This window comes from Ptiloglossa arizonensis, chromosome 5 (assembly GCF_051014685.1).
Source record: "Ptiloglossa arizonensis isolate GNS036 chromosome 5, iyPtiAriz1_principal, whole genome shotgun sequence".
Classification (NCBI taxonomy): Eukaryota; Metazoa; Arthropoda; class Insecta; order Hymenoptera; family Colletidae; genus Ptiloglossa; species Ptiloglossa arizonensis.
In genome coordinates, this window is record NC_135052.1 from 5,943,927 (window position 1) to 5,958,271 (window position 14,345).

The 14,345-nt window shown below is 48.6% G+C and overlaps 1 protein-coding gene across 3 annotated transcripts in view; it reads left to right on the top strand.

Moving 5' to 3' along the window:
- LOC143147403 (protein abrupt) overlaps positions 1 to 6,579 on the top strand; it is an 87,111-nt gene extending 80,532 nt beyond the window's left edge. The window contains exon 6 of one of the 3 annotated variants that reach the window (XM_076312645.1): positions 4,722 to 6,579. In XM_076312645.1, coding sequence (XP_076168760.1) covers positions 4,722 to 5,722 — 1,001 coding nt within the window. In that variant the 3' untranslated portion in view covers positions 5,723 to 6,579. Of the gene's footprint in view, positions 1 to 568; positions 2,030 to 2,128; positions 4,392 to 4,721 lie in introns of those variants that run through there. The other 2 variants (XM_076312646.1, XM_076312647.1) reach the window with 2 other exon arrangements.
- The last annotated feature ends 7,766 nt before the right edge of the window (positions 6,580 to 14,345 follow it).

Genomic DNA, 14,345 nt, shown 5'->3' on the forward strand with positions numbered 1-14,345 from the left:
GAGAAAGATAGATCGGCCGGTTACGATAGTGTGTGCCCGAGGGTGCGGAACGGATCGAAAGTGAGAACGAAGTAGGCGAAGTGGCGAGGGACGGAGAGAGTACGAAAGAGGGAAAATAGCCGCGTGTGAGTGGGCCACGTGTTTGCCGCGCGAGCGCCGACGGTTGGCCGACGGGTTCGTGTGCGCTGCGCGGGTGTTTGCGTCTCGACGTTGAAGAGAGAGTGGCTGCCACTACCGCGGCACGTGTGTATGCGAGAGCGCGCGAGAGAAAGAATGACGGGCGCGCGCGGAACGATTGTGTGCCACTTGGAAAGAAAGAGACGAGTAGAGAGAAGAGAACGAATGTGGAGTTGTCGCGAGCTAGAAAAAGAGTACGGAGAGAACGAGCGAGAACGAGAGAGAGCAAGAGAGAGAACGAACGAGAACGAACGAGAAAGGTTGCGCGTGTGCGTCTGCGTGTGTGTGTGTGGGATGTTGCGATGGGGGGTTGGGCGGGTGGGGGAGAGAAAGGGAGGAAAGCGAGAGTAAGAGACGACGGAATCAACTGACGGGCACGTCCTGGTTGTAGGATCGGTGATGCCGAAGAGGGAGGAAGCCGCGATGGCGGCGGTGGCCGCAGCCGCCAGCGAAACTACGCAAGCCGTGGAGAATTTCGCGAGACTCTACACGGCACTGCGCCACGACGATGCTAGGCCTCTCTGTCGTTACTGCGGCAGAAGCTACTCGTCGCCGAGCAACCTTCGGCAACACGTGAAAAATGTCCACTCGAATTGGCCGCCGCCGGAGACGTGGCCCCAGTGCAACGTTTGCGGGAAGCGGTGCAAGACCAAGCATTACCTGATCAATCATCAACTTCAGGCGCACGGGATACACCAACGGCCTAGCCTGAACAATCCCAATCAGCAGCATCAGTCGCCCTCCTCGTCCTCCTCGTTGCCATGAGTACGGTCCTCCTCGTCCGCCGTCGCGTTGTCGTGGCACGACGAGTCGAGCCACGAAAAACGATCCGCGACGAGATGAAGTCGGGGATCGTTGCTCGACGCTCGTCGATACAGCGCCGCGACGGTCCGCGTAGTCTCTCGATCGGACACGTCGCGCGTTTCGGCGCCGAGGAGCCGTTTTCGTATTAACGACGCCGTTGCCAGCCCCGTGGGTCGAGAACGTTTGTTCTCGTCGACGAGTATCCCCTGTGTTCGAATTATCGGCCGTTGTTGTCTCGCGATGGAGATCCGGGCGTGAAACTGATCTCGAGTCGTTGCACACCGATTGGTGTATACGTAGGTTGGGTGTACACGGGGAAATCGAGAGAGAAAAGAAACGGTCCCGGCGCGAACCTCGACGGACGAGACGGCTGTATCCGCGAGGTCGTCTCGATCTCGAGATGTACTCCTCTTTTTCGTAGACTCGTACCCGATGGCGGACGAATCCCCCCGGTTGGATCGTCTCGAGAATCTTCGTGGAAAATCTGGTGGGAGGGGTATGGGAAAATCGTCAGGCTGTAGGGGGTATAGCCGGACGAGACGCGCGCGTTTAATGTTCCGCGATCACGATATCCGATAGGGGTTAGAACGCGGTACGAAAGCGGTCGTCGGATCGGTATCCGTATTCGAACGCATGGCACGAACCCTCCATCGAGACCCGACCGACCGCTTACGTTTGCAAATGGTAATTTTATGAAATGTGTAATAACGAACGCTTACACCTCCGCCACCTTCGAGCCAACGAGAGAGGTTTTAGCCGTGTTCGGCTCTCTCCTCCGTCGGGGAGTGAGCGTGTTCGGCCGCCGTCAGAGCCGAACGCTTTCGTAATAATCTGGCACGTGAGATTCAGCCCCGGACACGTTCGAGTGGCTCGCTTCGGTATTCGATTTACGCGATGATTGCGCGGATTCCGTACGGTCCTGCCTGCCAATTGCGCGCGATATCGAGCAGAGAAAGCAATTAGCGATCCGCCAGATACCAGCAACCAGCAACCATTTGTGGGATGTAACCCCCTCTAGATAGTCCGCATGAAATCGGGGGGATGGGGGAGGGACTCGGAGCTTCGGTGCTCCGTTTTTATCAGGGGTTTGGGGTTGGGTTTACGGTGGTGGTGGCTGGTGGTAACGTTGGTGTGGTGGTGGTTGCAGATCACGGGCTCGATGAGGCAGAGGGCGCGGCTTACCACCACCACCACAGCCATCACCAGCAACATCATCGGCATCGTCATCATCATCCACCATCCGTTCCTCCTCCTCACCATCACCATCATCAGGCGCTACAGGAAGACGAGCAAGACCATCAGCCGGCTACCACCGCTACAACGGCGAGCACCACCACGACCAAGTATCAGCGGAGCCAGCCGGACTTCAGACAGCAGAAGATGATGCGCGATCATCATCAGCAGCACGGTTACAGGTGTCCGCTTTGTTGTAGGACCTTGCAGGACATCAGCACCATGAGGGCTCACTTGGAGCACCATTACCCGCGCGATTCGCCCACATGTCCCGTTGCCTCTTGCGCCAAAACCTTTTCTCACCCTAACAGCGTGCGGAACCACATGCGGTTGAAGCATCCCGTTCAATGGGATCAGATCAAGACGCTCAGATGGACCTACGTCTGATAAAGAGGCAGTTCGAGAGAGCGAAAGAGAGAGAGAGAGAGAGAGAGAGAGAGAGAGAGAGAGAGAGAGAGAAAGAGAGAGAGTGCATTCGTCGCTGGGTGATCGCAGACCTTGCCGAAATCACTTTTCGCGGTAGTCTTTCGTAGTAGTTTTGATTTGGTACCGTCGACGCGCGTTGAACGTTTCGTTTTCTTCTCCCTGGCACCCCCCACCCCCTCACCCCACCCCCCGCCCCATTTCACTGTCGTTGTAACGATTGCACGCGACTCGATACCGTTTCTCGAATGGTGGAGGGTGCGTTTTTAACGGAAAGGTCTCGCGTGCCAGAGTCTATTAAACGTTTCTAAAGGTTAGACGCGAAATTACGAGGTAGTTAGGAGTAAGTATATACACAGAGGGTAAAGAACGACTTTCGAGCGGGATATTCCGCTCGAAAATTGTCCTTACGTGCTTTATTCTTGAAACGCCGCACAAGCACCACCCACCTCTCCTCCTGAGACCCGTATCCCATTGAGAAAAGCGCACACTTTGTAAATAGTCGAAAGATGATATATTAAAGAAAAAAAAAAGAAGGAATATATTATATATATACATATATATATATATAAATATATAAATATTATAGAGAGAGTATATATATGAAGAGTAAATCTATATATACATTATAGAAAGAAAGAACGAGCGAGAGAGAGAGAGCGAGAGAGTGAGAGAAAGAAAGAGAGAAAGAGTTGATTTTGTATAAAAATGTACGAAGCAGTATTTCCAGTAGAGCCTGAGAGAAAGGAAAACGTAGTCACAACCATAGATAAACGTGTAATAATACCGTCGGCGTTGAACATAAGACTACGATGTTGATGACGATGACATAACGGTTAGGTTACGTATCTTACAAGAGAAAACAATGTTCCTCTAAGCTGAGTAAGCCAGCCTTACGTTAAAGAACGTAGTTTTAAGACCGTAGAAGGGAGTCGAAAAATATTAAAAAGTACGAGAACGGGACGCGTCGAATCCGAAACAGACACACACAAACTTCGGTCAACGGTAAAAAAAAATCGATCGATCGCACCGGTATCGGGAATAACTTTATAAATGCTTCCGTAATTGTTATCCGAACAAACGCGACGCAATATTACGCATATATTTACACGAACACACCACGCATACACACGCGTAGAGAAACATATTAACGGCAGATATAATCGCGCGGAATTCGATGTCGAAGTGATCGACCCAGGGCACCGACGCAACAGTCGTCTCGAACAGCGCCTAGCCTTATTTTTCTACAGTCTTGTGTTTCGTCAGTATTCCCTAGGTGAAGAATTCCCCGGGCAGGTTAAATTTTCGACACACGTGTACGATAGTTACTAGCGATACGCTGCGAATAAATACGGGAAAAAATATATATTCGCGTGCCGCGAGTCGTTGGTCGTGCGAGCAAATGGAGGAACAAGAAGAAGAAGAGGAGAAAGAAAATCGCGGCCCGGATTACGATATCGGTCTCCGATTTGAGGAAAAAATCTTGACTCGCGAGAGTACGCGCGAAGAAGAAGCGGTGCACGCGCCCCGAAGGGAGAATCGTTCTTTATTCACTCTCGATAAGCTGGTTTCTCTGGTTGCTCTCCGGTCGAACCGCTTACACGACCGACACCTCGTGTCACGAACAATGTATAGAGCATCATACGCACTATTTTAGCAGATACTAGCGTTACGTAAGATTATACATACGACACACGAAATGAAGTATAATACTATTTAAGTAATGCTTTGTACAATAAAAGGTATTCAAAGAAGCTGGCTCGTCGATCTTCGTTCCATGGATTCACACCTTTACTTTTCGTTCGTTTCTGTTTCTTTTTATTTTATTTTTTTCTTTCCTCTCTCTCGACGAACGAACGCTTTCCGTTCGGTCGGACGCGAACGATCGACGCGATTCGCCGTAACCGAGATCCGAACGTGGTCGATCCCACGAATGAGTCTCTTTGCGCCTCGAGTTACGCGGTTTCGCGTCTCTTTCGTTTCTATGCCGGGTGTTTTTGTTTCCACTGCTAACCGACGGACAGGCCCCGTCCAACGCGAGACACGCTTCGCTTCATCAGTCTTTTGTTTATCTTCTTTTTCAGTCGCCCGGCGCGGTTTGGACATGACGCGGGTTCGCGCCACAGATCCACGACCCTGCCCGAAGTGCGGCAAGATCTATCGATCTGCCCACACGTTGCGCACCCACCTGGAAGATAAGCACACGATCTGTCCGGGGTATCGGTGCGTGTTGTGCGGGACCGTGGCCAAGTCGAGGAATTCCTTACACTCCCACATGTCCCGACAGCATCGGGGCATCAGCACCAAGGACCTGCCGGTGCTCCCGATGCCCAGCCCGTTCGATCCTGATCTGGCCTCGCGTCTGCTGGCCAAAGCGGGCGTCAAGGTCAGTCCGGCGGAGCTGCGTGCACGCGCCAGTCCCACCGGGCCCAGAAGAGGGGACATGAGGCTCGAGATACCGCGCGGCGGGGCACCGTCCGAGGCCGGTAGCAGCATCTGCGGCGGCGACGACCCGGAGGACCTCACGTTGCCGTTGAGCCTCAGGTACGGCTCACCGACCCCGAACAACAACACCGTCATCACCAAAGTCACCGGCACCAACAGCGGCGGAACTAGCGCAAAGAACACCACCGCCACCGCGATAGCGGCCAAATCCCTGGACACCATGCACGGGACTCGCGAACCGAACATGGCGCCGCTTCATCCACCCGGTCATCTTCATCCGAGCCATCACAACACCAGCGCGACGGGATCGGCGATCCTGGACACTTATCTCCAGTTCATCGCGGAGAACTCCGGTCTGACGACGATGGGACTGAGCCCCGAACAAGCGGCCGCAGTCGCGGCTGCCCACGCCGCGAAAATGGCCCATATGAGCGGTATGGACAAACTGGGCGGTCGCGGTATCGAGGACTATCCGATGATCGGCCGAGACGAAGGACGAGGATTGGGCGTGGTGCACGACGAACGTCAGGATCTGATGCAAGACAGGCACGGCGTGCTGATGGACGAGGGTGACTCGTCGGCCGGTGAGGAGGACGACTTCAGCGAGAACGAGGAACCGGAAATCGTCAAGGCCGAATAGGTGCAACGGTAGTGGCGCCCTCGCGCGAAAACCTACGACCTGTTCGTGACACGTGACCCGATTACTAAGTGCTTAGGGGACCGCGCGGTACGCCGCGGCGATTTCACGGGGAGAGAGAGAGAAAGAGAGAGAGAGAGAGTGAGGAACCGTGGGCGGCCGACCGCGGTCCCCTCGTTCACAGTCAAATCCATCCACTACCTCAGTAGAGACTTACTCCTGTTTTCTTTTGTCGCGAGAGATACAATTTCCAAAGAAGAAGGAAGAAGACGACGCAGCCACGTGATCCAACGATCACAACCCGACTCCGAACGTAGTTTGGTCAGAGAACGGAATCATCCCCACCTTCGCGAAACGCGCTCGAGAATCGAACGAGGAGAAAGGATAGAAAGAGAAAAAGAAACAACAACGATGTTACGTTGTCCGAATGTTCGACGCGCGTATATACATTTTACCCCCCAAGCATCCCCACCACCCACCACCCCCATACCCCGTTAAAATATTCCATCTGTCTACCTCAGTGAACACGATAAACGATAAGCGATAGGACAGACCGACACGAGAATCTCAATGGACGAAGAAACGAAGAGGACGACGCGACGGAACACAGGATGCGTCGAGCCTTCTGTGACCATCACGGTACCGGTCGCGCGTCGCGACGGTGAAAGATATCGCCATGTCGTTCACGGTTTTACGGAATTTCTATTGGTCGAAGCAAGCGACGCTTCGCGGGGCGCGCTCGCGCGGAGAGCAAGAAATAGGGGGAAAAGCGAGAGAAGCCAGGTGACGCCAGGGCAACTGTTTATTCTTTTTATTTTCTAAAGGTTTAAAAGAACGGTGCCCGTCGCGAGCACGCGACGCCCGAGAAGATATTATTATTATATTATATTATATTATATTATTATTATTATTATTATTATTATTATTATTATTATTATTATTATTATTATTATATATGAATGTTGAGGAAAAAATATATTGTCTAGATTTATAGCGAAGTTAGTGTACCACGAGACGTACGTACATGCATTAAGGAAAAAACATACAGATACGGACAGACAGGAGCATACACACGCATATATATATATATATATATATATATATATATATATATATATATATATATATATACATACAGATATATATACACGCGTATACACACGACAATTAGGTAACGAGTAGAGAGAATACGTGTAGCGCTAGGGTTAGCACCCCATATTTTTTAGAAACGCGTGCATTTCGGAAGTACACGACACACGCGTGTGGCATTTTACGTACACGTATACATACACTTACACGGTTCTTTTTTTTTTCCCCATTCTCGAGAGGCGAACACACACGCACACACACTTCACACACAGAGACAGACACGCATACGTGTATACACGAGAATACGGAGAAAGATAATAAGTTACGCTGACGTGTGCGAGATCACGTGCGAAATTACGCGCGGTCGTGTCTCGCCGATCAAGAGTCGCGCTAGGGGCGCGATGATCATCGCGATTGTTAATTGTCTACTCGTTTTTATCGTAGGGAATGAGGCGGGAAGGATGCAAATGGAACAAACGCCGAATAACGTACCGTGTCGATCAGCGAGCAAGAATACCATTCGGGAAAGTCGAAACGGCGGATGAATTTCTTTTTTCGAAAATGTACCGATCGAGTCCAACGAACGGTGCCTTGCCAGGAGCCACGTTTCCGCGCGTAATAACGCAAAACGCGATCCAAGTATCTAGAAAACGGTCGTTCTTCGACACCAAAGGTCACGAACGAGTGTCCTTATCGCGCGTTGAAGTCTCCACGGTGCGACGTTTGCATCGACGCGTCGAATTTACGATTCTGTTCGCAATTTAACGATCGCGCCTCGTTCGACTCGTCGCGGATTCGCGTTTCTTCCATCCGAGAGATCGTTCGTTGTAAAATTGTATTTCCAACGAAACGGAAACGGAAAACTTCATCGAAACTGTGTCAAACAGAGTAAACACGAAACGAAAACTCGAGCGCGTTTCGCATCGCGCGTCGCTTACGTGGAAACGTGGCTACGAGCTCGAAACGGGAACCCTGTTTGCTGCTCGAAACGGTGCTTTATGCGGTCCTGAAAACGTCACAGGCGAAGTAGCGCGCGGTCTGCGACCAACCCTCGAATCAAAGAATCGGAAAAGGTAGATTTTTTGTTCTTCGATTCGATCGCGCTTCTCGCACGATCGGAGCTCCAAATGTCCCAGGGCTTGCCATGACTTTGTAGTATTAAGTTCTCGAAATTGACCCTCGAGACGACGCACGATGACCTTCGCGCGGTGAATCTTCGCAAACGATCGAGTTGCTCGTGTATCGTTTCGTTCGTACGACTCGAAGCGAAGATCGACGGAGGAAATATTTTTTCTTTTCTTTTTTTTTCTCTCGGGAAAAGAACAGTGCGAGGTAAAGAAACGTCTCGGAAGAGGGAACGATAAAGGCACAATGAAGCAAGGATCTCGACCAGCTTCCCCCCCAACCCCCCCATCGGTTTCTTTTACCGTTTGTGGAGCATCGATCGAAGTCCTTCCGCATTCTTGAACGTGTCGTTAACTCCGACTCGTCTTGATCAACGATTCTCCCCACCCCAACCGTCCCCACGGTTCGCGTTACTTCGAAGTCCACGATCATCTTTTTTCTTTGTCTTCTTTTTTTTAGTTTTTTTTTTTCTTTTCTTTTTTACACCAATCGACGAAAGAAACGCGATCGGTCGGCCTTGCCAATATCGTTGCGCGTTCGTCGTTTCACGTTCGTCGTTTCACGTTCGCGCGTGCTCGGGAGCGTGGATTCTGGTTCGATCGAGCGACGATAATAAGGACGATAAAGAGAAGACGAGCGTAAACGCGGAGTAGATCGCAGCTGCGCGCGCAATTTCGCGTCCAGGCTCGAGGATAAATCTTCAAATGGTTCCTACTAATAATACATACACGAGCTACTTCGATTTGCGATATACCTTCGTAGCCTATACATATATGTATATATACATATGTATGTACGTATGTATGTATGTATATATATACACATATGAAGAATACATATTATATATATATATACATAAGCACGTTAGACATGCCTAGGGAAAAGAGAACTTTAGCAATACCGTAGTGGCGCGGCACGGTTCGAACGAAGGATCGTTCGGTTTCATTTTATTTTATTTTACGTGTTTCTCGTTCTAGCGAGCGTACGTTGGAGAGCGACAGCGAGAAAATGAGAGAATCATTATGGCTGACGACTTAACGAGTTTCAGGTTTAGACTATTACCTAGATAAGTAGGTTGTACACAATACTCGGAGTATACTTAACCCCCGTAGGCTGTAAGAGCATTTTATCGATGAACACAGGGAAGTCTCAGTGACATTGCGAAGCCACTGACCAAGGCGCGAACGATATCTCGTCGAGAAGAACTTATATATCGCGCGCAACGACGATACGTCCAATAAGAAGAAAAAAAAAAGAGAGAGAGAAAAGAAGAGTAGTGAATTGGGGAAATAAAAAAAAGAAAACGAGAAAAAACGAACAAAAAAAAAATAAAGAAACGGTCGACCGTGGATCGCGCGCGAGATCGGTGAAATTTTTGCCGCGAATCGCGTCGAACGTTTCGCACCCCTTTTTTCACGCGAGTTTCTGCAATATTTCGTTACCGACCTGAAACGTAGCACCCGGTAGAAAGTAATTTTATTCGAGACAATAATAGTACGAACGTGTATCGAAAATGAACGACGGTGGTGAACGTGTCAAAATTATCGAGAAAGATCGGCGAGGGGTGAGTTCGACGACGATTCGACTAAAACGAAACGCGCGAGATTTTTGAATTTTTTAAACTTTATATTATATATACATATATATATATATATAGAGAGAGAGAGAGAGAAACGAAGGTGTTTGTATACGATCGGAACATTTGTATACGAATCGACGCGAGAGGCCGCGAAAGATTACCGAGGAGAACGCTCGACGAACGAAATTCGTTCGAGACTCGAGTCCTCCGACCACTTTCCCCCTCTGAGCGCCTCTAATTTTTAATACTTGTTACCAGCCGCGAAATTTTGATCATCGCGCGGGTTTTCTCGCGACGGATCCACGGCTCGATACGAAACCGCCGGCGAAGCTCAACCCTCGTGAAGCTTCGTAGATAGACGTTTTTATCGTGGGAGAGAATGCGGGAATGATCGATCGAGACGCGAGTCCAGGTCTAATCGGTACAAAGGAACCACTTCTTGCCTTGAAGCTCTCTATATGTTACGGATCGGGCGACCCGTGTCCCGTGACGAACGTAAGGGGTACAGAAGAAGAAGAAGATGCAACAAAATAAGAGAAAAGAGAAATTCAATGAAACAAAAAAACAAAAAACAAAAAAAATGAAATCTTCCAGAGTACAAATTTATCCGCGGTGTTCGCCGAGGAGGAGAATCTAAAAAAAGAAAATGTAAAAAATGTCGAAAAGAGGTACGATCGAAGGAGGGAAGCTAATAAAAAAAAAAAAAAAAGAAAGTTTTCCGCGCATCGTTCGTAAACAACCGTCTGAACGCTGGACGAAGGGAGGAAATCGAAATATGTATTCTTTCTCGTGCCATTTTCATTTTCATCCGGAGAATCGGTCGAACTCGAACTTTTTCGAAACCCTCTTTCGTTTCTCCCCCCATTATTTTCGCCGCGTTCGGTTTTGTTCGTAAAAGTGAGAGAAAAAAAAAATAAGAAATCATCATGTCGCAACGGATAGACAAGGGTGCACGAAAAGTGTCTCTCCTCGCTCCGAAAACCCATGACGATCGTCAACGATCCCGTACGTTGACGAAACCAACAGTGATCTCGTCGATAGACTTTTCTTCTTCTTTGTTTTGTTTCGTTTCTAACTATAAATAGAAGCGACGATCTCATCGATTGTCGCGCGTGTTACGCATATACGTACGTATACACATATACATACACACACGTCTCTATACACTCGCTAAAAAGCAACAGCAAACAGTTGAGAATTTCTAGGAAGGGACACACACGTATACACGCGTGCGCGTACACACAGGACACGTTCTACACACACGTTAAGAGAGCATATAATAAACAGGGTTGGCGGGGTACGTTCGTTTCCCCTTTGAAGAAGAGACAAGCAGATATTCAACCCCCTCCTGCGAATCATAGTTTTCTACAACAGTATTTATATAGTTATATATCTATACCTATCTATACACGTACGTGCGTATGTACATATATAGATACGTATACGAACAGAAGCATATATGTGTATACCGAATGTACATATACATATGAATATTTTTACACAGAGCCCCGTGTGAAAGGACCCCGCCACACCCTGTCGGGTGTATCCCCAAACGTTAAAATAATAGTCCGTTGAACATAGTTCGCAATAGTCACTTGGAACGATACCACCAACTACAGTATTGCAATAGTTGTTAGAGAGACAATCGTGTTGCGTGAAACGCTCCCGTCCGAAGCGATCGCGGCACCATCGGTCTCGCGCGGATCCTCGAGCGAACGATTCCTCCTCGAAATTGTACGACGACGACGGTGGAAGGATAATCTTCCGATCGTGTATCCGAATTCTGCGCACTGTAAACCGAATTCGTGGAGAAAATGATCGCCGAGCGAACTCGTCTTTCCATCGAGGTACGAACGTTCGACGGTTCGCGCGCGACGAACAGCGAGGAGGGAAAAGAATTGTTAAAGAGGCATGTAGGAGGACAAACCAAACGGTTGAACGTGGCTAACGCATGGCAGAAACCGACGACAATCGGGAACGGGGAACGCGGCTCTCGGTATCGACAATAATAAACGACGAGCGCGTCGAGGCTCGTAAAGGCCGAATCGACCCGAGCGCGCCTCTCGCCTCCGCGTCGCTTTACGGTGATTATAAAGGCGGATTAACGACGCCGTAAACGCGGTAAGCCTTTCACAAATTGTCTGCCAGCCAGCATCCCGAACGTTCGCTTCGTATCCTTGGGGAGAATGCAAATAAGCACACCCCGACCGAGGGGCGAATAGTCCTGACTTAACGAAACGTCTGAAATAAAAGGGAAAGAAGAGAAGAAAAAAAGGCGAAGGTCCGTCGAGAAAACAATAGAGAACCTCGTGTGGGCAGAGACCGGGGCCGAAGATTTCATCGAACGAGAAAGAATATTACCGAGAGCCGTGTACCGTCGTAACCGGCATACGCGTCACGAAAAAGACTGGCCAGGAGAAATCTTTGTATAATTTTCCACCGCGATCAAACTTTCGTCGTCCTCTTTATCCAAGACGATAGAAACACGACGCGTCCACAACGGTCTGCGATGCGTTATCCCCGAACAACCAAGCTGGATACTCGAACGCCCTCGTTCAGAGGAGTTGTACAGCGCGTATATTCGATGACGCGCGAGAAACGCGCGGCCGTATCGCCGCGGAAGGGAGCGAGCTGCCGTCTCAGGTACTTCGTAAAACCAGCACGATTTAATAACGCATTATGTAAATGTAATAACAAACTCAGGAAATCTGAAGCAGCCAGGCCGTGATACTATACTTATAGAAACTACTACTACTACTACTACTACTACTACTACTACTTACTACTACTTACTACCACTACTACTACTATTTCTACTATTACTACTACTACCACTGCGATTGCTACTGCTAATACTACTACTTCTAGTAGCTAATGCTACTACTTCTATTACTACTACTTCTACTACTATCACCACCACTACTACTACTGCTACTACTACTACTACTACTATCACCACTACTACTACTACTACTGCTGCTGCTACTACCACTACTTCTACTACCACTACCACTATCACTACTATCACCACTACTACTACGACCACTACTACTACCACTACTACTATTACTATTACTACTACCACTACTACTACTACTACTACTACTTCTACTACTATTACTAATTCTACTACTATTACTACTACTGCTACTACTACTTCTACTACTTCTACTACTACTACTACTACGATTACTATTACTACTATTACTACTACGACAGGTGTGATTCTTGCGTTAATCGGACGCACGGGCGACGGATCAACGCGCCGGCGTCTATTCTGTTTTGTTTCGTTTGTTTGTTTGTTTCTTGTTTGTTACGAGATTTTACACTGGCAAGTAGCAAGACGTGTACGCACCGTATTCGTACATCGGCGCATGCCAGAATGAAATTTATTCGAGCTGTTCAACGCGGAGAAAACCGCGTGTTTCTTTCGTACAGAATGTACCGCAACGCGATCGCGGACTCTCCGGACACAAAAAAGATCGAATACACCGTGCTCTGGATATTGTTTCTATCCGCTGTCGAGATACGCGTTGCTTCGTCTCGTAGCCGAATCGTCACGGACTTTATTGGCCGTTGAAGGCCATTGTCCCCACCACATCGCTCGGTCATCCACACCATAGGCCACGCGGTATCTTGTTTCGCGATGGGACGCGACCCGACAACGGACGGACGTAAACGTACGATGTACGGGACGTTTTTAACACGAAATAACTCTGCGAACACGCTTGCGTAGTTTGTCGGTGACCATGCGGGGTGTATAAACTACAGAATCGGATCGAACGAGCCAAGACTTTCGTTACTTTCGGTGGATTGTTCGTCTCTCCAGTTAAGTATTGTATCGCGAGACACGGACCTAGAATCTAGGGTTGTACTCGTAGCGTTCGACGGCTCGAATGAGTATCATGCGACGCGTTACGATCAAAGATGACGAAAAAAAAAAAGAAAGGAAAAAGAGAAATGATTGTGAAAATCACCACAGCTACCTCCATGTTATTAAATATCAGTCTTCTTCTCGCGCTATACTCACGCTCATATTACCTAAAACATATGTTATTTTACGATGTTCGGCCGTCAATCGGCCCGAAACCACGTCTCTGTAGCGAGTATATATTATATATAATTATGTATACACAATATTTACACATAGTCAGAGCGCGAGGTAATATAGCTTCCACGGATTATAGGTTTAAGAATTTGCCTCCTTGCGCGAAACAGTCGAGCTAACGCGAAACATACTAAACACATAAGTTTGAAAGGACGAAGAGAAACGACAAAGATTATAAAGGAACGATCGACGATGTCCGTGGAGAAACGAGTCGAGCTTCTCGCGTTCTTCGAACGAAAACCCGTGGATGCTCCTCGCATTTCGACGGGGTTTGAAAATGCACAGCTCGAAACGATCGGTGGTATAATCCGCGTTTTCGGATAATTGTGCAACACCGAAATTCCGTGTATTCGACATCGAGACAATTTTCTTCAATTCTGAGCTCGTGTCGCAATTTTCTCGGTCACCGTCGGTGAACGATAATCAACGGTACGCTTTGCGTAAATTTCGTTCGTTTCGCGCCATTTTGTTCCATTGTACAGTCTTTACCGCCAAATTGGATACTCGTATCGCAAGACGGTTACTCTCGAAGATAATTTACACCGAGGACAGAAAAATGTCGGGAAAAGTTATTCCCGAGAGAATTGCGACGCGTTCTTCGAATTAACGTCAAATATCACACTCGTGTATTTTGATCGAATATCCAACGCCGGTAAACAATGGTCGAAACCAATCGTAGGAACCCACCTCAACGTTGAACCGCTACGTCATCACCGCCATTGTTT